The 26247-nt window shown below is 43.6% G+C and overlaps 1 protein-coding gene across 2 annotated transcripts in view; it reads right to left on the reverse strand.

The window, feature by feature from the left end:
- RFX4 (regulatory factor X4) overlaps positions 1-26247 on the reverse strand; it is a 69150-nt gene that overhangs the window by 15004 nt on the left and 27899 nt on the right. For both annotated transcript variants that reach the window (XM_088652202.1, XM_035127645.3), the window contains exons 3-11: positions 25352-25412; positions 19478-19601; positions 15001-15062; positions 12356-12569; positions 10774-10851; positions 9208-9371; positions 8202-8302; positions 5754-5812; positions 722-866 (exon numbers count right to left, since the gene is read on the reverse strand). In XM_088652202.1, the coding sequence (XP_088508328.1) occupies positions 722-866; positions 5754-5812; positions 8202-8302; positions 9208-9371; positions 10774-10851; positions 12356-12569; positions 15001-15062; positions 19478-19601; positions 25352-25412 (1008 nt within the window). The remainder of the gene's footprint in view (positions 1-721; positions 867-5753; positions 5813-8201; positions 8303-9207; positions 9372-10773; positions 10852-12355; positions 12570-15000; positions 15063-19477; positions 19602-25351; positions 25413-26247) is intronic.

Below are 26247 nucleotides of genomic sequence, written 5' to 3' on the forward strand. Positions count from 1 at the left end.
ATTATCCACAAGATGAATGCCCTCTTTCAGGTTTGCCACAGGGAGGTAAACTTTAAACCTATGTATTTGCAATGGCTTTGCTTATGAAAAGTTTCAGGCTGCTTTTCGCAATGGATCAAAGTGGCTCAAAACCAACAAGAGCAACATTCCATTTAAAAGACAGCAGGGAAATAAAATGTGATTAAAGCTGCAATTCTAAATACACCAGCCTGGGAGTAGGCCCCCATTGAACAGAGTGAGAGTTACTGCATCATATTCTCACTCTGAACTTGCTTAATATGGTTTTCCAGAAAACTTAAGGCTCCACCTCCTTTTGCATCTGGCTCCATTTCCAAGACACTATCTCGCATCTGGGTCCTGTACTTAGTTTACGTAAATTTTAACATGTGCATCACAAGAGGCAGAAGGAATAAAAGCATTTTAGACTCTCCTATGCAATAGACTCATTTCCTCTCCTCTTTCTGCCCTGCAGGTGGGAGAGCTGCTGAGAGTAGGGAGGAAATTTGAGTGGACAAACGGCAGGGAGGGAAAGGGTTAAGCAGCTGCTCTTTCCCCAAGGATCTTCCTACTGCCAGCCACTTGTTGTCTTTTGCGCTTTTAATCAACAGATTAGGATGCACGGAGGAGTCTTCCTGATGTCAAAGAGCAACTACTTTGGCATGCTCTGTATTTGCCATGAGCTGCCCTCTCTCATCAGAGTTGAGGGTTTTAATATTCTTACATTGTATTATAAGTTTCCTGTGCTCCTCCCGCGAGTCTTCCATGGTGTATAGCGTTTGTTTGGTAATGCTGTTAAGGTCCACATTCCTCCAGTCTTCCAGCATTTGGAATGTGATGTCTGCACTGTGGATCACGGTTCTTGATGCCTATAATCCAGTCCAAGCAACTCATTAGCTCATGGTTTATTAGCTTGAAAAATAGACTTTTATCCCCTTACACGCTTCCTTGGCAAGTCTCACTAAATTGATTTTCTCATGGATTCTAATCTAGAAGCATTGTGGGTCACAACAGGCATCTATCTACTCACTACTAGGGATGGAAAGTTCATTTCGGTTCCATCAGTTCCTCATTTTTACAATCCTAAATTGAGTTCACATTGCAACAGTTTGCAATTTTTAAAAAATCTGCATGAAAATTCAACAGCATTTAAGTCTGAAATTCTCCTAATAAACACATGTTTATATGCAGTTTGGACCAATGTGCACATTTTTGCAAGCAATTTCCCCCAATTTAATGCATTTTTGTATGTTATTTTCATGAATTATCTTCATTTTTATGCACACTTCCCCCTAATCTATGCATATTTCTAAACAATGGTTGGCTGAAGAATTACATCGCAAATTTTGGGTATGTCTTCTGAAGGATAGCTATGTTTTGACTTGCAAATTGTTTTGAAAAGTGAGAATTTGATAGGTTTGGCTTTAAATACAAACTGAATTAAATTCCCCACCCCCACCCCTAATCACCAGTACAGATTACCTAAACAGATTACCTCCGTTTGTTTGCTCTACAGTGTTTTGTTTTGTTTTTGCAAATAAATGCCATTTCTTTTTCTACATCAGTTGAAGAACAAACAAACACTGGAGTCAGAATTGCCACCCTTGATCTGTTCTTGCAAGGGCCCTATTGGTAGGCTTACTCCTTTAGACACACCAAAGGCTAATCCATACCTTTTAATCACATCAAAAGCAAAATCCTCACCCTGTGAATTTGCTACTTCAGTTCCATGCAAAGAGGCACCTGAAATCACACCCCTTCCACATGAAACCGAGGCTGCAGGCACAATAGCACAAACACATTTGCAGCCCCCCCCATATGTGAAATAATAATAGTGACCATAGTATGGTCCAATAGTGACCAATAGTATAACCATAACTAGCTCTCATGCTCCAGGGAGGGGGGGGGGGCGGCTTTTAGGGAAGAGGATGGAAAAACGCAGAGTGCTTGTCTCTTGGCACTTCTCTTTTTAGCAATGAACTGGGATGGCGCATCATCATGTGAGCAGGGGTGGAGGAAGGGGGGGCGGTGGGGGCGGTCCGCCCCGGGTGTCACCACTGAGGGGGGTGACGGGCGGCACTCACCGCGGGGCCTGAAGCGTGCCTGAGCCACGTGTCTCTCCTGGGAGTGACGCGGTGGCTTGGGCGCCCGCAGGCTCCATACTGCCCCAAATGGTCTGCCCGCTGCCTCCCCCTCAGCTGTAGGGCGGCTGAGTGGGAGAAGGCAGGCAGAGTGTCCTGCCCCAGCTGGCCCCGCACCATGGGCGGCTGGCCCTGCCCCTGGGCGCAAGGCATGTGCGTTGATCGGCTTGTTCCGCCGCTGCATGTGAGGCCTTCAATAAATGGACTGGCTGTATGGTGTCAACTCAGTGGCACTGCCTTGAACTCCACACTGATACCCTGTTGGTATAGCAGGTGCAAAAGATGACTGAGGAAAACAGAAGGATGTGCGTATATTGAAATAACATTGCTACCAGTGCTGCTACTGCTACTGCTACTGCTGTTATTATTGCTCCTCCTATAGTTAATACTAAAGATTTCACACAGTGTGCAGATGCAGTAGATCAATAAAGGCATTCTTTGCTGTATTCCTAAATCAATAATCAGAGGTCTTTCTGGGTGATTGTAGAGTTGGAAGGGACCCGGAGAATCATTTAGTCCAGGCATCCCCAAACTTGGCCCTCCAGATGTTTTGGGACTACAACTCCCATCATCCCTAGCTAACAGGACCAGTGGTCAGGGATGATGGGAATTGTAGTCCCAAAACATCTGGAGGGCCAAGTTTGGGAATGCCTGATCTAGTCCATGCGAGATACATGCAGCTGGTCCACACAGGGATTGAACCTGCAACCTTGGAGTCATCAGCGCCACACTCTAACTAACTGAGCTACCCAGGCTGATGAACAGTTTAAGAAGATGGCAGCATTTTTACCAAAATGTAAGTGGCTATTCTACTATGAACCATAGCTGCCAAGTTCCAGGTAGAAAAATAAGGGATCGGTGCTGGCGCTGCCCGATTTCCGGTGCCTAGACATGGGCAGAGCGGCACTGGCTCAGATGCAGGAAATAAATGCTTGCAAAAAAAGGATGTCAAATGCACTAATGCAGTGATGCTTCAGGGAGATGCTTGTGCTGTGATTCCTGCACTGGAGGGGGTTGGTCTAGAGGACCCTTGGGGGTTCCCTTCCAACCGTCCAGTTCTGTGATACTATGATTAAAATACTCCAAGAAATAAATAAACGGGCTTCTCTGTGGCAGTCATTGGAAAGGGCTCCGGGGGGGGGGGCATCCCACAGAAAGTTTGGTATGTGCCCTGCAAAACCACCCTCTAGCCTTCAGGTTTATTTTATTTTTATTTACTACAATCGATTGTAAAATAACAACAGCAACAACCTCAAAGCAGTTTACAAAAGGATAAAACAAGAAAATTAAGGGGGGGGGATCTCAAAACTTTAAAACGTAAAAAAATTAAAATACTAAAATAGATTGAATTTCACATCCACTTTATTGGATATTCCCTGGTTCTAGTACTGTATTATGAGAAGGAAAAAAAATCTCTTCACTCCCACCCACAATTACTTGCCTTTTTTTCCTAAAAATTAAAATGCCCCAGATTTTGGAACATTTCCTCATAGGGGAATTGCTCCAATCCCCGGATCATATTGGTTATACACCCACCCACCCATAATGTGATTCTCTGCCATGGCAATAGGTATGCTCTCAAGAGACCCAACCTTCAGCATAGTAGCCTGTCAGTTTTGTTCAGTGTACATGCTGTCAATTAATGGGGTCCAGGGGGGGCCACACAATGTCCTCTGCCATGCTACCTGATAAACTACAAATATGGTACTCACAGGTACATGATCCACTGACTCAACCATTCATCCTATTATTTAATGTAAACTGCTTAGCTGCTTGTTTATAGGAACAAGGGAGTTGTCTTATACTAAGTCCACTGGTCAATCTTGTTTAGTATTGTCTACACTGACTGGCAGCAGCTTTCCAGAGTTTCTGACTCTACCTGGGCATGCCTGCAACTGAACCTGAGGCAATGCAGGGCAGCTATGGCTATACTGAGCTACAGCCCAGAAAGCATAAACCAGGAACAGAGGAGCAATTACAGTAAGAAAGGACAATAACAGTTTGCTATAATTTGGCAAGCTTTGGCTACCTAAACCAGCTCAAGAGAGTGGCTTGCAAAAGGCACCTTTTGTTTATTTGAAACCAAAGAATGTCACGGATTTGCAAGATGCAAATTGAATCCCTGCCCCCAGGCAAATCTATTGTACTTGGGGTGCAAATTGGATTTGAGCTCGCAGCTCCTTCTTTTATGTGGCTGGGCACAGGAGGAGGTGCTGCTAAAAAGATATATTAAAAAACTTTTGAGGCTATTTATCATAATAATTTTCACAATTTGTTAGATGACTTCAAGGCAACCCTGTCCGGCACGTACATGCCCAGCATTTTGTATTATTGGGAGGGAGGGGGGTTTACTAGTGCAGCCTCTTAAACGGGGAAAGGGATCCAGACGCAGGAGCATTGCCGGCCAGCCGCTGGGGAGGTGTGTGTGTGTGTGTGTGTGTGTGTGTGTGAGAGAGAGAGAGAGAGAGAGAGAGAGAGAGAGAGAGAGGCAGAGAGAGAGAATGAGAGAGAGAGAGCCCATGCCTGTAAGGGAAGCGCATCCTCCTGCAATCTCTTTCCCAAAGTTGCAGGACGGAGACTGACCTCATCCCTTGCCAGAAAGGGGGGGAGGGTCCAGCCAGGATCAGGCTGTGTAAAGCGAGGATTCCTTTATCAGTGTCTATGCAGGGAACTGCATAAATTAATGCAAATACTGCCTTCTCTCTCCCCTTTCCCTTTTGACTGAGAGAGAGAGGGGAGGGAGGCAAAGCAAAGCAAAGCAAAGCGCCACACAGGCATCTGACTCAGAGCTGCAAGCGGATTAATTTGTCAGTATGCAGCAGCTTTAGAGAGAATGCCTTCTTCAGCGAATGTTGGGGCTGGTTTTTTGTTTAAGAGAGAGGAGCTATGCTAAGAGGGGGCTGTAGAGAGGAGCAGCCCACTCATAAATCATTTGCAGTACAGTAAATCTTTTTTTTACCTCAAAGCGACGGCAAGCTCAATCTGTTTCCTCCCTCGCCTCACTCTGCAAACAGCGGAGCTAAAGCTGCCCTCCTCGCTGTCGCCGCCTCCCGCCCTCCTCCGCCCGCCCTGAGGCTGTAATAAGCAAGAGAGGGAAGCGGCCACCCCGCTTCAAAATAAGAGTCTCCCTCCAGCCAGCCCAGAGCCACGCAGCTTGCCCAGGCATGCCTGAATTCGCCGAGGGAGGCACGGAGAGGACCTCTCCCTGCTTCTGCTGCTGCCTGTCTCTGACATCAGCAAATACGGGGAAAATACCGGGTATTTCGCCATACGGGAGGAGGGCAGGAAACAGTTTTAAAATCGGGGTTTTCCCGGCCAATACGGGAGACTTGGCAGCTATGCTATGAACCTAGAGATATACATTAATCAATATTAAAACTGTTGTGTCCAGAGTTCATGGAAGGCATAATTCATGGAGAGGCCATTGTACCAAAAAGTCTCCTGGAGATATCTGAATTTCTCCAGTAGAGGAGAGGAGAGCTCATAAAAGAAAATTATGCGAGAAAAATGTTTTCTGATAAAATTTGGCTCAGCCCTGGTACTTATACAGCTGCCAAAGCAAAGGATCAACAAACCACAGATAAAGTGACCTTGTAACAAGGACAGACAAAATACCTGACAAAGATGATTTAAGGATGTCTGTCTCCGAAGAATTTGAGAAAACCTTCTGGATACTGCCAATGAAGAAGATATTTATTATAATAAGCTAGACTGGTTATTTTTGTTACCAAACAAACAAAATGTATACATTTTTTTTTTGCATCTTAGTTGGGTGGGGTGGTACTTTTTGACTTTTTGTTTTTGGAATCTAAATCAGCACAATTAATTTTCTGTGGATCAAGGCCAACCTGCCACTGAAATCCATGGTACAGCACAATCCTATCTACTCAGAAGTAAGTTCTGCTGAGTACAATGAGGCATACCCTCAGGTTAACAAGGTATAGGATTGCAGGATTCACTGTGACCATCCTGTCCTGTTGATTTCAATGGACTTAAGTGGGACTGACTTGGGGCTAGTAACTGTAGGACACCTATCACCTGAAATCTTGGTCCATTTATGCAAGCAAAATCCACAACATTTGCTGGTGTGTGTTTGCTTATTACTGGTATATAAATTGACATCTTTATTTTCAGGAATAAATCCAAATAATATAATTTACATTATTAGTCTTTCATTTTCTTTTAAGAAAAATGTAAACAAATATTTGTTGATGTTTATGAACTTGTTGATGCATCCAAAGCTCTGCAGAATAAACTAAACATGTTAAGAGTATTTTTATACTAAATCACTGCAGTAATCTACAACCGAATATTGTACAAAAAATTAAATGCTCAATTAGGTCAACAACAAAACTTATAAATTGCACAGACCTAGAGTCACAAAAAACTTTTTTCTGTAGCAAGTTATTTATTTATTTATTTATTGCTTGCAAAATTTTCTATGCCACCCACATTAAATATATATATCATCATGGTAGTACACGACAAAAAAATCAACAATAAAAATCACATCTGTAAAACAAATGTAGAATACATCATATTCTTAGTACTGACTTAACCAGGGGGGGAACGTTCCAAATAATTCTCTCTGGATGCAGTTCTGCTTTAGTAAAGCTAATAGCAAACCACAATTAATTTTGAGAGAAGGACTGAACCCTATAACATTTGAATAAATTATGAAATTACAAAAATATTATTGAGAAGTTTATATCCAAAGTCTCCTCGACAAAAGATTATTTTAATTTTTCATGCTAATCAATGCCTAATCCTTTTCCTAAATTAGTTTTCCCTCCCCTTTCATCTCCTTCTCATTCTTCCCCCCTCTTTTTTTAACTTTGTGATGTGGAATTTGGCACTTATAAAAGGAGAAGAATTGAGAGCCATGAAATAAAGCAGACTTTATCAATAGGTGATGTGCACTGCAGGCATCTACAAAGCATGCCTGAAAAGAGTGCGGTGCCCTTTCCCGTGGAGATAGGGTAATTTGATCGCTTCCATTTTTAACTCTGCCACCTTTTCTGAGCAAAAGCCTCGAACTGTAATCAAACAGCCGAAAATCTGGAGAGTTGCTTAATGGTATGCATTCACTAAAACTACATCCAGGCCATCACGGAAGAGAAAGTTCAGCTTGGTTCACATAGCCAAAAGGAATTATCAGTTAATTTTGACTCAGTGCTCAAACCCCTTACATACCCAACTGATCACAGACCCTCCAAGTGCCCCTATTTTCCTGGGACTTCCCTGATTTAGAGAAGCCGTCCCGGTTTCTGATTTGATCCTGGAATGTCCCACTTTTCCTTAGGATGTCCCTATTTTCATTGAAGAAATGTTGGAGGGTATGGAGTTATCCAACACCCCTGAGCTGTCCGAAGGCAATCCTATATAGGGAAGTTTGTTTAAGGTTTAAGGTTTTATTATGTTTTTTATATATGTTGGAAGCTGTCCAGAGTGGCTGGGGCAACTCTGTAAAATGTGTGGGGTATAAATGGGACGTCCCTATTTTCCTTGGAGAAATGTTGGAGGGACCGTGATTACTGTGCTCTTTAAGAAAGGGACTCCTTCAGATTTATCCTATACAATGCTGGAATTTAGCCCTTAGAATGGCAAAACCTTCCCTTTGGAACTGCCTCCTGTTGCATATCAGATAGCCTCTATTGCATTTTTGGCGCTTTCAGCAAACTTTACTTTTTCAACAAGCCTATAATGTCGTTTGATTTTTTTTTTTTACCCCAGCCTGTGTCAAATTTGAAATGGTATTTCAAATGAAATGTTTAAAATTGTTTTATATATGAACTTTTTGCATTTTTTATTGTTGATTTTTAAAATTGTTAAATCCCTTCAAGGTATTTTCCAGGAAGCGATTCATAAATGGAAATAAATAAGTATTTGGGCACTTGTACTGATGTGGGATGTCATATGGTCTGATGAAATGATGAATGAGCAAGGAACTCTCGCCAAAAGGAATAGAATTTTTGGGGGAGAAATATTTTCTTTGTTTGTTACCAATGACAGGTAACACCATATTGTTTTCCTGACCAAAGTGAGAAATTATACAATACATACGCTCAAACTTGATATTTCGTAGGTTTTCCGGCAAGTCATGAAGAGCTACTTTTAGCCACTCGTCCAGTTGTTTGGCAAACTTGCGTATCACCTGTGTCAAGCTGAAAAGGAAAGTACCACTTCAGAAATCTATGCTGAACCACTTTCTCTGCATTCATGCCTGCAGCCATGAAAAACTAATAGCTCACCTAATCTACCCTTTGCCCCAATGACCTTTTAAGTTATTGATGCTGCAGTCCCATACACAATTAACGGGGTGGGTATGGGGGGAGCCCCACTGAACTCAGTGAGACTTGCTCCTTCTGAATAGGCATGTATAGGTTTGTACCCAGAATGTGTTGCAAAACAAAAGCACTCTGTAGTGTACACAAAAGCACACAAAACATCGATCAACTCTACTCATTCTTGAAGGAAGGAAAGTAGTTTGTCAAAACAGTCAAAGACAGGAAACGGGGTAGTTCAAACATGCAGGTATTTAGTATTTAAACATAACTATCTTGCTGGTAAAATCTGCACAGGATAGAAAGGTTGTTGTTTCTTCCAGGCTATTCTGCCCTATGTTCCTGAATATGCAACTTTCCCCTTCCCCCTCCTTCCCCTTTGAACTCAGCCCAAAACAACATATCAGATACATTTGGGTGGCTCTTTATAATAATGCTAATGTTATTCATAAATGTATGTTTCCCTTCCCCAGAAGCTGCTCACACAGTGGGCTGGAGCTCCAATGCCAGCTTCCCAGTAGTGGCATCACATACCAAAAAGGGGAACAGCTATGCAGCCGCGGGCCAATCCAGTATCCCACCACCAATCCAGCATCCTACCATGTCACCCCTTCCCCTCCTGGAAAACGTCAATCAGCAATCACCCTACAGCTGTGACCCACGGAACGAGCCACTTCTGGAATGCCCCTTTATTAAACTTTGTGTAAGTGCAACATTCTTTGACTCAAAGACACGTGTATGAACACAGATGCACATACAGACCAGCCCTATCAGAACATACTCACCTATCAGGTAACGCCTGCAACACCGTTGGCATCAAGACTCCGGAAATAGCTTTGTACAATATTGAATCACAAACTCCAACAATGTTTACTACTGTGGAAGAACCCAATACAGGAAGCATGTGAGGTGGCATCCCTTGCCAAAAGTGCAGAAGAAAACTTTGAACCTAGAGGTGTGCCAAGACATAAGGAAGAAATGGAACTGGTAATATTTTTTTATTGCCTAGATAACCAAGCAACATCCACTAGTGATCAGCAGGGCGGGGCGGTGGCCCTTACTTGGAGAGGGGCAAGGTGACAGAGCGGTCAGTGCAGTGCAAATGCACCAGTGGAGCTGATCAGACACCCCCCCCCCCATGTGTTTGCACAGCATCAACCTTGTGGTCCCCTCGCACCTCTCCTTCTTCCTCGATGACAACAGCGATGGGAGGTCAGGTTAAGTGTTGGTACTCTGCCAACCACTACCAATAACATCACTTCACAGCAGGAGGATAGTTGGACTCAGGGTACAGAGAAACAGCTATCAGACTCTCCCTCCCCCACTTTATCTCATCCCACATGTGCAGCTGTCAGCCGCAGACTATTTTTTATTGCATTTCATTTATTTAGAAAGACTCAGAAGCCACTTAGTCAAAGAGCTCTCTAAGCAGCGTACATAATGAATCTGTAGATAAAATGCAGCGAAAATCCACAAAACATTTTTTAAAAACCCCAAATATACATACAATAATTAAAATGCAGAACATTATGTGGCGCTTGTAAAATTGTAAGTTCCACAGATCAAAGTGGTCAAATGTATGAGGCAAGGTGATCCTTTATGTAATCTGATCCCAAACTGTTTAGGTAGAGGTAGCCAACATAGATTCCAGGTGTTGTTGGACTCTATTTCCCATTAGCCCCAGCCAGCATTGCAATGGTCAGCGTTGTCAACAGGTGTAGCCCAACAACATCTGGAGGGCTCCACATTGGCTACTCCTGCGTTAAAGACCTTGCATCAAACCTTGAACCTGTGCAAACAACTCTATCTCTCACACCTTTAAACAGCAGAGCCTACTCTAGGAAAATGTGTTGGTACTGGTGCACAGATACTGGTTAGGTGGGCTGACCGGGAAGGAGAAGATTCTGTAGCTGAGAATGGCCTCATCCTCACATTACAGTAAGCCACTGTTGATCTTAAACCATTGTTTAATTGTGAACGTTCCTTGGTTTATTTCTGGCTTACCACTTGTGCTTTTGTTTGAAGCAAACAATCCACGGCATGGCTTCAGACAACATGATAAGCCATATCATGGCTTATTTGAACCATGGAAGAGCCACATGGGGAGGGGGAGAAGCTGTGGGGAGGCCCTTGTGGCAGTGGGAGGCATGTTCACAATTAAACCATGCCTCAAAACTAACTGTGGCTTACCATGATGTGCAACCAGGTCCGTGTTTGAAATTCAGCATTCTAAACCATCACAGCAACTCAACCAATCAATAAATACCAGAGGCTTCCCCCATTATCTACAAGTACAATACAGATGGCTACTCTGTTGCCCATGAAACTTTAATTATTATTTTCCTACAAACCTCATCAAAGTTGGCTCTTATTACAGTGTCGAGTATCCTCTGACAGTGTGTTCTGTACATCATAATAAAAGTGGACACCTGGCAAGGGAGGGAAACAATATTTTTTAAAGATATTCTTTTTATAGCAAATCAAATCAAATTTATTTCAGCTTTAAGCTCATAAAAAATACAAAACATACAAAACGAGCAAGACGCTCGCGAATAATTACAATTGGTAGAAAAAAATTAGCATAAAGGATATACAGGCTTAGGAATAAGGAGTTAGGAATAAAAATATAATGAATATCTTTTTATAGCAATAATCTAAGGTCATCATGGCCATGACTCCAGGCAACGCCTTGGCCATTAGGAACACAGGAGGTGGCTGCCTTATACTGAGCTCCATCTAGCTCAGTATTGTCCACACTGACCGGCAGCTGCTGTCTCTCTTTCAGACACAAGACATTTCCAACCCTACCTGGAAATTCCAGGGATTTATTCTGGGCCCTTGTGCATGCTAAACAGATGCTCTCCCACTGAGCTAAGATCCTTCCCCGTGACACAGAGAGTGAGGGTCTGGCTGAGTCAGGAGGGCCCGGGGCGCAGACTTTGGAAGACCCAAGTCACACAGAGAGAAACGCCTTGAGCTGGAGACCTTTAGCTAGTTAGACAACTCTAAGCCTAAGACTCTTGTATTAGACTCCCCCCAATTATACTGACCAATATATGGAACATAGACAGTGAGAAACTAATGGAGAAATGACAGAAAACTAGGCTAGGGTCCAGGTCACAAGAGTGGCCCATTCAAAACTCTGTTCCCCAGCACATGAGCAGAGCCTGAGAGGGTCTGGTTGGGCTCTGGACTTTATCAGAGCAAACTGTCTCTTTGAAGCTGTCTGAGGTTCTGCCACTTCGGCCCATAATCTTCTCTGGCAAAATGGGCTTCCATTTGCAGACAGGATGGGCACTGGAAATAGATCGATAAGGGGCTCTTTCTCTTTCTCCAGATAAAAAAATATCATGGGATATCTGCTATATCTATCTATCTATCTATCTATCTATCTATCTATCTATCTATCTATCTATCTATCTATCTATCTATCTGGCCAGCCTTATGATCAAAAGTACCACACACACATATATATGTATTTTTCACAATCACCGACTTGCCCAACTAGACATGATGTGGGAGATACGTGATGGGGTTGCAATTTTAGCCAGGGAAATGGCATAGGCAGAAGGGATTAACGTCCTGCCCTTTGGCCTTGAGCTATATACCTCCTCTGCTCCCTATGGTTGGTTCTTAATCAAATAAGTCATGTTGGGAGACATAGCCACAGATCTCCTACAGCATTTCTAGATTGGCAAGCATCCTGGCACATATACATTGGAAAACAAACACTTTAAGATAAGGGGGGGGGAGATATTTGTTTCTGGTGCAGCGAGCAGTTAAGCACCCTCCCATAAATAAAATCAGAGCATCCTTAAAATTCACTCTTTTCAAAGGGTGATTCCCCACCATATAATAGACCAACCATTCCTCAACAGAAGAGCAAAAGGGGATGGGGGGAAGGCAAGCCAGAGACTATTTCACTAGAGTCACCTTCTCCTCTGGCAAGCTGGCTGGCAGATTTAGATCTTTGACATTTGGAAACTCTGGCAGCAACGTCCCCAGTTTGGATCGTGGTGAATACGCCACTGTCTGTTTGGTGACTTCTTTTTTTCCTGTTTCATTGACCCAGGCTGCTCCTTTCTTAGAATACATCACGTCATAATACTGGGAGCTTTCTTTTACTGCAATCCCATAGTAATGGTACCTGAAATGTTGAAATACACATTTGTTAGCGGGAGGGGTGGGGACCCTTGGAAAGGAGTTATTCACTCAGTATGGTTTTTAAAAAGGAAGCTGCTAACGAAGCAGATTTTATGCCAATTTACAAGTTGATGCACAAGTGCAAATCCAGAAATGGAATGTAATTGCAATTTTCAAAGCAGCTCACAGCCCAGTCCAGCTGGAGAAGTATCCTAAGGGCTGCCAAATGTGGAACAGCCCAGGGCTTTTGCCTTCTGCCCAAGGAAGCCTCCTGTCCAGATGCTGAGTGCAAATTAAGCCACAGATGTACATACCTCCCTTTAGTTCCTTGTAAATGGTCTACACAGTTACTTAGGAGGATACAAAGAACAGCCATGGGAGACTAGCTTCTAGCAGCATCTCACAGTCACTTATGGCAGGGGTAGCTATAGTGGGGCCTCTAGATGTTGTTAGACTCAAATTCCCCATCAGCCCCAGACAACGTGACCAATAATCATGGATTATGGAAGGTAAGTCCAGCAACATCTGCAGAGCAACACATTGGCTACCCCTTCCCTATGGCAGCAGGGCACTGCATTAAACAAGAGGGCCAGAGTTTCTTTGGGCCAGAGTTTCTTTTCTTTTTGTGCTCCTTCTCCACACATCATCACAGAATCAAAGAAAAAGGTAAAGGACCCCTGGACGGTTAAGTCCAATCAAAGGAGCCTGTGGGGTTGCGGTGCTCATCTCGCTTTTCAGGCCGAGGTACACAGACAGCTTTCCGGGTCATGTGGCCAGCATGACTAAACCACTTCTGGTGCAATGCAACACCATGATGGAATCAGTGTGCATGGAAATGCCTTTTACCTTCCCACCGCAGCGGTACCTATTTATCTACTTGCACTGGTGTGCTTTTGAACTGCTAGGTTGGCAGGAGCTGGGACAGAGCAATGGGAGCTCACCCCATCGTGGGAATTCAAACCGCCAACCTTCTAATAGGCAAGCCCAAGAAGCTCAGTGGTTTAGACCACAGCGCCACCTGTGTCCCATTAACCATAGATTTGGAAAGGTCATCTAGTTCAACCTCCTGCAACTTACATCGTCCTGAAATACTGTGCCCCGGTGCACCTGGAAAGGCCCAGGGTCCCCACTCCTTTTCGGGCTGGCAGCAAACATCTGTGCAAACCGGTGCACATGTAAAAATGAAATGTGTGGTTGTGACAAACAGGTGGGGGCAGAAATCAGGGACCTGTGAGTGGCTGCAGCTGCCTGTTCAGCTTACTTGTGGCAACAAAGCCAGATTTTCCTTGACATAATGTGTGGAACAGCCCCAATGCATCAGGCTGGCCTGGAGAGAGAAGCGTTAGAAAAAACTTGACCTCGTCTATCTCTGGATGTCAGGCAGCTGATAAAGCACAAGGGCGGAGCTGGTATTGTTTCCAGGGTACCTCCAGTCCAGGACAAGCATCAAGTGAGAATGGAAAAGCGAATACTGCAAAGCCACAGCCATCCCTCCATGTCTGAGGTTTGATGGAAGGAAGGCAGTTTAATAACAATCTAGAGAATATGAATTATAGCTTTAAATATCCATCGCAGGGAGAGCCACAGCTTCTCTTACCTGCTACTCCTCTCACTTGTCATATGCCGCCCACTCCTTTGTCTACTGGGAGGACTCCAATTGTACCAACCAGCAGGCAGGGGAGAGGGTAGATTACAGGAGAGGGGGAAGCTGCAGCTGTCCTTCCTCCTGTTGCCTTGGGGGAATTTAAAAGTCCATATATGTTGTCCTGGTTGTGACATGGGGTGCTTCCAGACGGATGCTTCTTGTGAGATGGGTGCTTCATGCCCACTTTGATTTCTCCCAGTCCCCCCTCCCCCCTATCTTAAACTCAGTCCACATTTCCACAAAAAGTTTGTGGGTTTGTTTGTTTTTTAATCCCTCATAAAAAGCCACCCATGTACAATATTAAGGCCCCTCCCAATCTGGAAGCATCCAGACACACCCATGTGCAAACTGGCAACGTGGCCACTGATCTCTTGTTCTGATGAAGAGAAAGCAAGCATCTTGTTATCTTTTGCGAATTGTAAAGCCCAGGCATTCTTTCTGCCCAAATATGAGTCCAAGGTGACCCACTGCAGCAGAAGGCAGCGTTTCTTGAATAGCCTTGGAGAGGAAAAGTGCTTTGGTTGGTGCTAAAACAATCTCTTCTATGCAACTATTAGAAGTTTAGGAGCTCCGTCGCTCTGTTATATATCAGACTCTCAGCTGATCCCACAGAACAAAGCATATCGAACAAAAGAGCCAGTGCCATTTACTGGACCTAAGAAAGGTCAAATTTGTTTGGTGTTTCTCCCTCCAACACACACCAAAAGCCATATTACAAAAAGGCTCCCAGTGAATAACCTACGACCATACTTAGCCTTTCCGTGATTATGAAACACACATTATTGCTTACTTTGACTGGCCTCTGGTTCCAAGTCTTCTTGTTGTTAACTGCGGAAATTGCTGCCTTATTATCTGCAAATAATATTCATGAGTTAACAAGTTAAAAAAAATAAAGCCCTCTGCTCATAATTTAGCAATGGATTATTAGAGGGCAAAGGTAAAACAGGCTGGAAACTTAAAAACACATTCTTTGGTTCAGACCCGCAACAAGAGTATACAAATATTTTGATTTTGTTTATTTATGTAAATACATTTATATCCTCCCTGCTTCATCCAAAGAAACCCAGGGTGGATAACCAACAAAGTTAAAAGAACAAACAAGGTAAAGGTAAAGGGACCCCTGACCATTAGGTCCAGTCGTGACCGACTCTGGGGTTGCGTGCTCATCTCGCATTATTGGCCAAGGGAGCCGGCGTATAGCTTCCAGGTCATGTGGCCAGCATGAAAAGCCGCTTCTGGCAAACCAGAGCAGCACATGGAAACGCCGTTTACTTTCCCGCTGTAGCGGTTCCTATTTATCTACTTGCATTTTGACGTGCTTTCAAACTGCTAGGTTGGCAGGAGCTGGGACCAAGCAACGGGAGCTCACCCCGTCACAGGGATTCGAACCGCCGACCTTCTGATCAGCAAGCCCTAGGCTCAGTGGTTTAACCACAGCGCCACCTGGGTCCCTTTATTGAACAAATAAGGTTCAATAAAACAATGCATCAATAATTAAAACAGATAAAACTACAGCATCCGCAACTAACCACTCCAACATGGTTAGCAGGTGGGTCTTTAACACCTGGTAGCTGTATAGTTGCCCCTGTCCCTTGCTTCCAGTGTGGGGCAGTGTATGTAAGAGCACATACCTCAATGGTAGGGCAATGAATGCACTGTTTATTAAGAGTTGCTGCAGGTTCCTTTGCTGAAAAAACAGGCAGCTGAACAGGCAGCAATAGCGAGGAGGAGGAGGAGCAGAAACAGAACCAGGAGGCTCCAATGCCTCACACTGGAATGCGGGCCTGAACAGGTAACCAGGATGCCACCTGCTGATGCCAGCCCTGTCTACTTGGGAGCACCTCAATGGCTAGTCGTATGGAAGACAGAGTGATGGACCTTTGGTCTGATCCTGGAAGACAATTATTAGCTTCCTCGTGCATCCCTACAAATATACATGGGATACCAGCAGTGTACTTCCAGAATGCATATTGTGTGAATGGGCTGCAAGGAAAATCTCAAATCTAAGGCAATTTCAGAAGCATGTTAAGGTGAGCCTATCCAGACAGTTGCTTCTCCTGTTGTTGTAGTGCCAACATAGGTGGGCTGAACAGAAAGTACTTCAAATATAAATTTTCTTGCATGGGATGTATGAAGGGTGCTTCATGTGCAGTTACTGTTCCACCTAGGAACCTGTCATTATCTGCAGGCAGATTTGTACTGTGCCCCTTTATCTTATGGGTTGCTGGGCAGCCCTTAGTAACACTTCTGGCTAAAAAGCATCCTTAGAATCCTGAGCATCCCTTTTGTTTATTTGCTTTTTGTAGTCCCAGGTGGTTGCAAAAATAGGTTTGAAAATGTGACGGATAAATAACTGCTAAAGATTTGTAAGGCTGAAGTCTGCATGATTTTGGTTTTTGAAACTAATTTTACTGGGGGTGGAATCATTTAAAGCTACAAACCTCAAAATATCTGACACATTATTTCACTCAACTGTGTGGCAAATGAACCCAACACCTTGTAGCAGGCATGACAGCGACGTACAAGGAAAAGTTTATTTACAGTGCATGAGACCTTTGGAAGGTGCACTTAAACAATCCCATTTGAGGAATATTTAGTTGGGGGTTAAATATTTAATGTGACTTAATTCTTTTTCAATAGTTTTGATAAATGGATACCACTGAGCAAAAACGTTAAGTACATATAGCAAAAAATTTCAAGGGCTGGTACCAATCTTATAAACTTGGGCAAAACACTCATATACCGTATACATCCTCTGATATATTCCAGTTTCATATGCAAATCGTGTAGATTGCCTGTAATTATTATTCAAATTAGCTTGATTGCAGAAACTTCTTACAGAGGAGATACTTGTGTTATTTTGCCCGCAATGATTCTTTCCCCCACATTTTGAAATTCCCCCATGCTCAACAACCCATCCATATTTACTGAAAATAATGGAGCAGAATTTTAAATGGGAAAATACTTGTCAATTTACTGAGAACATCAACCTGGAGGAAGATCAATCCCTATTAAGTTCTAGCATGGATGGCAAGACTGCAGTTGAAACAAAATCCACACAAGCAATAAAGAGGTAAAAATCAAATAGTGGAAAGTATTTTTTTTTGCCAAGATGTGTTAAGCATGAAAAAGAATCCATCCCATGTTTCAAACAGAGAATTAAAATTACAAAAATAAATAACTATGCTTTTTTTTAAAATTTTAGATCCGTGCAACTGATTTAAAAAAATCTGTTGCCTCCATTGGCTTTTAACCCTTCCTGTTGCAAATGCCATCAAGGCGGCAACGTGTCCACACCCCAAATTCTGTGATGTACATTTGAATCACAGCTGCTGTGCAAAAATGGGGGGATCACACAACACCATTTACATACAATTTCCACCCTCCCTCTGATTTTACTACTTATTTTTTTTTTCTCATAAGAGGAAACCATCCTGGCATTGGTTCATGAGTCTTATCCAGAATAGTCCACACATGTTACAGAAGCGTGGATTTCACTAGCCTTTCTGGTTTATTTTCTAGAGCAAAGGGGGGGGGGGAATCAGCAAACAGAAAAACACTTTTGTTGAGCTGTGAAAGTTCAAGCTAGCTATTTGATAAATGAGCAGACAGGCGAGCTGCCTCTCTTTCTCCCTCTCTTTTTTGTGCGGGTTCAATGAAGCCTACCTAAAGAACACCACATGCTGTTCCAGCTACTGATCTAACATTCCGCAACATCTCAGCCTTCCAAATTCTCTTTAATTACACATTAATCCCACCCCTCTCTCTTTCAGTTTGTGCAGACGGGGATGGGGGTTCCTAGGGGCTGTGGGGAAAAAAGCATTTTCTGGGCTTTTTTTGGGGGGAGGGGTGCATGTTGTCATTCAGGACGTACTCCCAAAGTAGAATATTACCTCAACAGACCTAAAGCAAAACGAAACATCCCAGCTCACTTTAACTCGCTTTCGGAAGTACAAGAAACAAAGAAAGCCCAACAAGTTCCTTTACACTTCCAGTGTTTGAGCCCCAGCAAATCAAGAGGGCTTTAGGGAAAAAATTATCTGTGTACCCAAATGCTCCTTTGGTGACCTTCCAGATGATTTAAAAAAAAAATCCTGGATCTCTCCTAAAGTTACACTTGCGCTAGCCATAGCCCAGTACCAATAGATATAGGCAGTTTTTCTCACATTATGAACAGGTAAGGAAAAAGGAAAAAGATTCATGCAACGGCGGCACTGCTATGAAGATGTTTTTGCAGTATATTTTGTGGGTGGAAGAAGTAGGTGCCGATACTGTTTGGTGGTTGACTGTACTGGTGGATGGGGGGTGCTGTTGTGTGGGAATAGAAAGGGATGAGTGACATTTAATGATAATAATAATGATAATATAATGATGATAATAATAATAATTGTAATAATAATAGTAATAGTAGTAGTAATAATAATAATAATATTTATACCCTGCCCATCTGGCTGGGTTTCCTCAGCTACTCTGGGCAGCTTCCAACAAAAGATTAAAAATACATTAAAACATCAGTCATTAAAAACTTCCCTAAACAGGGCTGCCTGTATGGGAAGCAGCTATGGTATGATTTTTGTAAATGTAAGGTAGAATCCGGTTGTGACGTGCACGCCTTAAGTGGAATGAGCGTTGTGTTTTGTGAGCAGGGATGGGGAAGAAAGTCAATTCAGTTTGCATTTAAAGTCGAATTTGGCATTTATTTATTTTTTTATTTATTTTTTTACTTTCCAAAACAATACAAAAACAGTCATTCCTCACCGAGGTACAGTTCCCAAAGTTCCCTGGGAAGAGGGGTTGACTGTTAAGCTACTCTGAGAATTGTAGCTCTGTGAGAGGAACAGGGGTCTCCTCACAACTTGCAGCACCCTTAACAAAGTACAATTCCCATGATTCTCTGGGGGGAACCATGGCTGGTATGGTACTGCTTTAAGTGTATAGAGCAGATGGAGACCAATACTGTCATTCAAGGTGACTGTATCTGGAATAGAAGACCTTCCCCTGCACTCTCTTTCTGGGGTCACAATTCATTAACACTAGTCAAATTCACCCAGCTACTTTTTGGCATTTAAGTCTCACGCTCAACAAAAGGTTTCTTAAGACTGATGCTACTAATAATCCAATCATGGCACTCCCTCTACTGTTTTTCTCCTGACAGTTTTCCTCTTTGGATTGCAGTCCACATGTAGGAGATTGTATATTTCACAGCTAGTAGTATTATTTCAGATTTCCAAAACCCCACTTGAGGTTCGGTTTCGGTTGACACTCACCTTTCCAAAACTGGCAGCATTGACTGGCTGTGTGTCGTTTTTCTCGCAGAAGTCCAAATAGTGCATATAAAGGGCGCTTCGAGGAATGCAGACACCTTCTGCGATTTCGTAGTTCTCCTCCAGCCTTAAAAACAATGATCGAACAATGGAAAACTACAAATAGGTTGGCTGCTCTGTATTTCAACTTCCAAATCTGCAGACTGAAGGGCCAGCCCCTACGCTAGGACATTGTTTTTTCATTCATAAAAATGAGCCAAATGTGTTCTATTTATTCTGTACTGAAATACAGCATACTTTGCACACCATCATCATCATCCATTCTGTTAATATATAAATAATACTACTATAGATGAAAATCAACGGTGATGCTGCAATGTGCCACAAATTCTTGCAGTCAGACTCCTGTAACACTTCAAAATGTCTTACACCACTAGAATACTAAGTAATTAAGGATCCAAAGGCTGAAATAAAACATTTGCACACATTTAAAGGCAGTCGAACATTAAAATGCCCTTCAGCACTTTATAACCATTTTCTGATATGCCGTATCTTGAGTGAAAGAAATGCAACCAGAGACCAAATCAAGCAGGAAAATATTGTTCTGCCATGCTCTGCATGTGACATTCGCACAAAAGCTTATGCCACAGTATTTTAAGGTGCCAAAAGATTTAGGCTGCTATCCTGTACATACCTCCCTGTGGGAAAGTGCCACTGAACTCGGTAGCATTGAGTAGGCATGCACTGGATTGCACCGCGAGTCTGTTGCAGCAAAATCAAGAAATGCAGCCGCCTCTCAAGAATGCCCATGTTACATTTCAGTTTGCATGGTAATAACAAAACATGTGTATATTGATCTCTTATCATTTGAAAGCATTACCAAGGTGAGCAAGCAGGAAGTTCTGCATGGCTTGACTGCACTGACCTACCCTCAACTCAAGCAGGTTGGTGCTGCCTGTTCTGACAGCACCAATCATCTGTTTAAGGAAGAAATGGGGAGCTGGATTCAGCCCCTTGTATTCTTGCACTAGTCAGTAGAGCACTGGTGTTAGTTCATCACTAATCATAAAACAGTCCTCTGCCTGGCCTTGGAAGGTGGCCCGCAAAGCTGGGTTTTTTTGGTGAGCTATGCCCACTTTTCCCACATCTGATATCATGTACGGTGTCAGATGCCTGGAAAAGAATCACAGCCCGGAGGATTGGACACATCTGGATCTGATCGGCTGGTTCACAGCATTAGCACCCCAAATAAAGGGTCTCGCTTCACCCACAGCCACAGCCTTGGATGCGAGCAGAAATCAAGCATATCTTTCCCTCCCCTCACAGGTTTCAGTCTGCCTCTTGCTCCAACTTCTATCTTACAAACACACACACAGCTTTCAACTCTAGCCTTTGTCTTTCTAACTACCAGCCAATTGAAGGGTGGGGAACCCACCCATTTGCCATCTAGCATAGAGCCACTCCCTTTGCTCCCTTAAAGGCCCATTACCTCAACAGGAAGCTAGCCTGGCTCTTCCAGGAATTAGAAAGGGACCCAGGCATGCACCCTAACCGCTCCCCATACTCATAACAATATGATATTAGTTCAACAAACCTGGAATTGAAAACAAACACCTCTCTTTAAACACTATGTTAGGGTTTAATTGATGTCCTGCTAGCTTGTTCTAGGAATTTCCCCCCTTATCTTCAAGTTATGGCGGTAATTTGTCTCTGCAAACTATTTCAATAAGATATTTGGTGGTATGAATAGAGTCAATAAGGGCGCCGCAGCCATGCTTCCTTCCTTTCAATGGGAATATCATCTCTGCATCTTTCCCCAAATTCACGGACCTCAACAAAACCTCTTTTCAAAGCACAGAGACTTTGCTTGTATGCTATAACTGCTAATTGGCATGTCAGTTTCTCTGACCAAGACAGGATAGAAAGGCCGCGTTAATTATTTTTCTTCATCATATATTTGATGAATTTCCCCTCTCTTTTCTTCCTTTTCCCTTCTCTGTCTTTCACAGAGAGTCATTAGTTTGACACTGGACAATGTTCCATTATACCTGAACTCTTTTTTTAATGATCAAAAATCCAACCTTTCACAATGTCTTTCAATTTTTTGCCCCCTCCTTTTTTTTAAAAAAAAAAGGGGGGGACCTTCATCATAAGTTGAATTCAGCTCTAGCCTACAGTATTGTGTAAAGATAATGAACTTTGACTATTATCCCTATAAGAAGTAGAGGAATGCCCTTATAAAGCAATATGAGCTCTCGCAATAAGATTTTGAGGCTACTTATAGCATTGCAGCATATCTCATATAATGAAGGTGAAGAATGCGTTTACTTCACTGGTTTTACAGTGGTTTTACTTTGCCCGGTGAAGGGTGAGAGAGGAGGGCGCCCAGCTGCGCCACGGTTTAAATTTCCAGTGGCCATGCCCCCTACTAGCGCTGATTGGATAGCGGGTCCAACTCTGGGCGTCGCCCTGCCCAGCGCTGGTGATGCAGCCGGGACGGGACGAGGAGGGTCTCAATCTCTGCCCCCTGCCAGATCACTGCAGGGGCCCGGGTGCCTGGCTGCAACGCCACCCACCATAAAAGGTGAGCAGAGATCTCATATTATGAAGGTGAAGAATGGGGCTTACTTCACTGGTTTTACATTTCTATTGCACCTTTTCTTATCTTTGGAAATCTTTACTATGAAGTGCCAAAGAAAAAAGCCACTGACTTTAGGAGAATATAAGATGCATAAATATTGCACAGTCATTTTAAGTGTTCACAGTAGTTGCATAATTTAATCACAAATGGCCTTTGTGTCCAGGATAAACACTCTGTTAGTCCAACGTATGCAGCTATTTCTTTTGTCATCACAATATACATTTATTGTGTTCAGGCCAACCCATGTCAGCTTAATACATCCTGGATTCCAACTGTGTCAAACACCATAAAGCCAAATATAAAAATGGGTGACTCAGACAAGCAAGCCCTGCTACAAAACAACCAATGAATCCTTGCAGAAAACAAAAACCCATGCAAAAATGAACAAAGTTCCAGATCCAGTTAATCCATGGCAGCCAGTTCAAAATATCATGCCCAGAACATCATTCAAGGAAGCAAAACAAACCATAAGCTTCAGATCCACTCAACCCATGAAGAGAATTCAAAGCCAAAGCATAAGCAAATCAACAATATACAGTGGTGCCTGGCTTAACGAATGCCATGCTTAACGAAATTTCCGCTTAACGAAAGGTTTTTTCTAGTGGAGGTTGCTTCGCTAGACGAATTTGTTTTACGAAAAATTCATCTAGTGAATCGCAGTTTCCCATAGGAATGCACTGAAATTCAATTAATGCGTTCCTGTGGGCAAAAATAATAATAATAAAAATTCAATGCATTCCTATGGGATTCGCTAGACGAATTTTTCGTTATAAGAAAAGACCCGTGGAACGAATTAAATTCGTCTAGCGAGGCACCAGTGTATACAGATATCACATCCCTCTCTTGTGCTTATATCCATGCAAACATGTAGAATCTCAATTCCCTTCCCTTCTCCTTAACACCTCCGCCATCACCGCCCCCCCCCCAGTCCTCTGCTCCCACTTCCACTGACCTAGTTAGCTGGGCCCCATCTGCATTGGCCAAACAACCTGAAATGCAGCACAGCAGGACATGTCAGGGTACTGCTGTTGCCACTGCTCATGGGCCTTCCTGAAATATGTAGCAGGTAGAGCACACAAGCTGCTGCTGACGTATGTCAGCTGGTCCCAAATGCAGCAGCCACACTGCTGCCGCCACCATGACACTACTCTGCCTTTCCTCTTCCCTTTGCAGCTTCTGCCTCCACACTGTTCCACACATCCTCTGCTCCCAGGCAGATTGTAGCTAGACTGGTGACTGGGAGCCGCCGCCGAGACCACATAACACCGGTCTTGAAATATCTACATTGGGTCCCAGTACGTTTCCGAGCACAGTTCAAAGCGTTGGTGCTGACCTTTAAAGCCCTAAATGGCCTCGGTCCAGTATACCTGAAGGAGAGTCTCCACCCCCATCATTCTTCCCGGACACTGAGGTCCAGCGCTGAAGGCCTTCTGGCGGTTCCCTCATTGCGAGAAGCCAAGTTGCAGGGAACCAGGCAGAGGGCCTTCTCGGTGGTGGCACCCGCCCTGTGGAACACCCTCCCATCAGATGTCAAAGAGAAAAAAAGCTACCAGATTTTTAGAAGACATCTGAAGGCAGCCCTGTTTAGGGAGGTTTTTAATGTTTAATAGATTATTTTATTTCGTTTTTCTGTTGGAAGCTGCCCAGAGTGGCTGGGGAAACCCAGCCAGATGGGCGGGGTATAAATAATATATTATTATTATTATTATTATTATTATTATTATTATTATTATTATTATTTCACCTTCCTTCCTTCCTTCCTTCCTTCCTTCCTTCCTTCCTTCCTTCCTTCCTTCCTTCCTTCCTTCCTTCCTTCCTCCTTCCTCCATAGCAGGTCCAAAGCCCAGATATGGTATTTTGTATCTCTGGGTCAAAGACCCAAAGGTGGCACCTCAGGCCTAGAGGTTCTGGGCCAAACCCAAGAACAGTACTTGTGATCAACCCCACACAACAGGCTTGTCAGGATTGAGCAACTAGGAACAAACTATACCAAAATGGGTCCTAAACAAAGGTTGTAGTTTGGTGGCAACAAGCCAAAACAGGGACCGCAGGAAAGAAGAAAGAGCAAGAGGCAGTTGCATTGGTGAGGGGAGTCAACTGGATTATATAATATAGGCTTTGTCCCCCTCAGACATCTGGGATGCAATAGTAAACTAGGGGCACATTTTGACAGAGCCAAGGATCCCAGGGGTTTAGGGACTGCCCACTAACCTCCAAGACTGTGGATGCTAACAAAATGCTTTAAATAATACTGCTGCCAGTATTTGCTTGTTTTCTTTTCGGAGCAGAGCTCTATGATCTAATTAGAGGTGATGTCCTGGCTAACAAGCTATCTCCAGACTCCATCAAATTATGGGAGAGACTGACGCAGAAGGCCTGTTTTTCCTGTATGGGTGTGGGATAATTGGAAGCAGTAGTCAGTGGGGGAAATCAAATTTAACCAAAAGAAAGAAAAAAAAGACAAGTGCTGTTTGAATGCATAGAAAATGCTAGCAGTCTGTTAGCGCAGCTTGAGGGGTGGGGTCTCAGAGGACTACTTTCCCCCCACATAACCCTGCTCACTTATAAAATCCTTTTTTGGAGGGCCTTTTCTGGGTGCCCCGGTCTTCAGAAATGAGGAGTTTCCTGGCTTATGTTGGTTTTGCTGGTTATTAGAGAGAGGCAGGAGCTGTGCTCACCACAGACCAGTCTCCCTCAATCGCCTGGTGTTTTTGACTATAATTCCCATAGTGGCTGGGGCTGGTGGATGCTGAAAATGGAAACATCTGGAGGGCATCAGGTTGGGGAAGGCTGCCATGACCATGGTGTGGATAGTGCTTTTATGTGGTTTAGGTGGCATTAGTTGTATCGGGGTGGAGTAAGGAATTTCCTGTTCTGTTCTTGATGGAGAGAGAGGAAAAAAGTTCTTGTCTGGCTTTCGGACTAGTACAGGTATTTACTGTAAGCCAGGTGTGGGGGCTCTTTAGCCTTCCAGATGTTGCTGAACTACAACTCCCATCAGCACCGGCAAACATGGCCAATTGTCAGGGGTGATAGGAGTTCTAGTTCAGCAACATTTGGAGGACCAAAGGTTCCCCATACCTCCTCTAAGATTTCAATTACATTCATCCTTATTTATCCTTTCTTTTCTTATCATCCTTTCAAGTTGCACTTGCTTTTTTGAGTCCCGATGTAGGTAGCCTGAAAATACAAAAGGCTCACATCTTAGCCTTTGAAAACAATAATAAAAACCTTACCATTGCAGAGTAGCTGGAGTGGAATGTGGTTTGGATGCTCTGTTATTCTCTTTCTCCTCATCTGTTGCGAGAAAACAATACGAGAGAAGAGACTTTCAGTCAAACCACTAAAGCACCAACAAGGGGGATGCAGGATTAACCACTGTACATAAAATCTCACGCTTCCCAGGATAAACTCTGAACGTTGCATAGTATAGCTGGAGTCAGTGTGAATCAGCATGTCGTTTGTTTAACACAGGACTGCAGAGCCTCAGTTCTGGGGTCAAATGTCACCCCTGGGGCTCTCTTATCTGGCCCTCAGGCCTCTCCCTGGCCACACCCCTTCACCAGCTCTACTTTCCATCCTCCTTTAGTGTTTCTGCCTTGATGTCCTGAGGTAGCATGTACCCTGATTGGCTGCAGAGTTCTGAGGAATTGTCCTCTGTGCCTTTGGTTGAATGTCATCCTGCAACGTACAAGGCCTGAAGTAAGAAAGACAAAAGATTTCTGCTTGCTTCTCCTAAAATTATACTGTTTGTTCGCTTTCCTCAGTAAAGTGTTTTCAATCAAGACTTTTCTCTCTGGATTCTATTTGTGTTGTTTGTGTGACTTTGCTCACCAAAGGAATTGCAGTCTAAAACATCTGAGGGTACCAGCAGGGCCGTCTTAAGCATATCTGGTGCCCTGGCGCTGTGGTTCGAAGATCCCTCTGGCGGCGCCCCCTGCCCCGTTTCCCAGCGCAGCGGGGGGCGGGCGCCCTGCGTCACCCAGCCTTGCCTTAGAGCTGGCCCTGGGTACCAGCAAAGGCTGACCTGGAGCTTAGTGTCACTCCCTAAACCTTATTGTAACTGAACCAAAGTACAAGTATTCAAGATACTCATCTTTCTTCTTCCCCACCCCTCCATTTCCCCCTTCCT

The sequence above is a fragment of the Zootoca vivipara genome, chromosome 9, assembly GCF_965207765.1.
Source record: "Zootoca vivipara chromosome 9, rZooViv2.hap1.1, whole genome shotgun sequence".
Taxonomy (NCBI): Eukaryota; Metazoa; Chordata; class Lepidosauria; order Squamata; family Lacertidae; genus Zootoca; species Zootoca vivipara.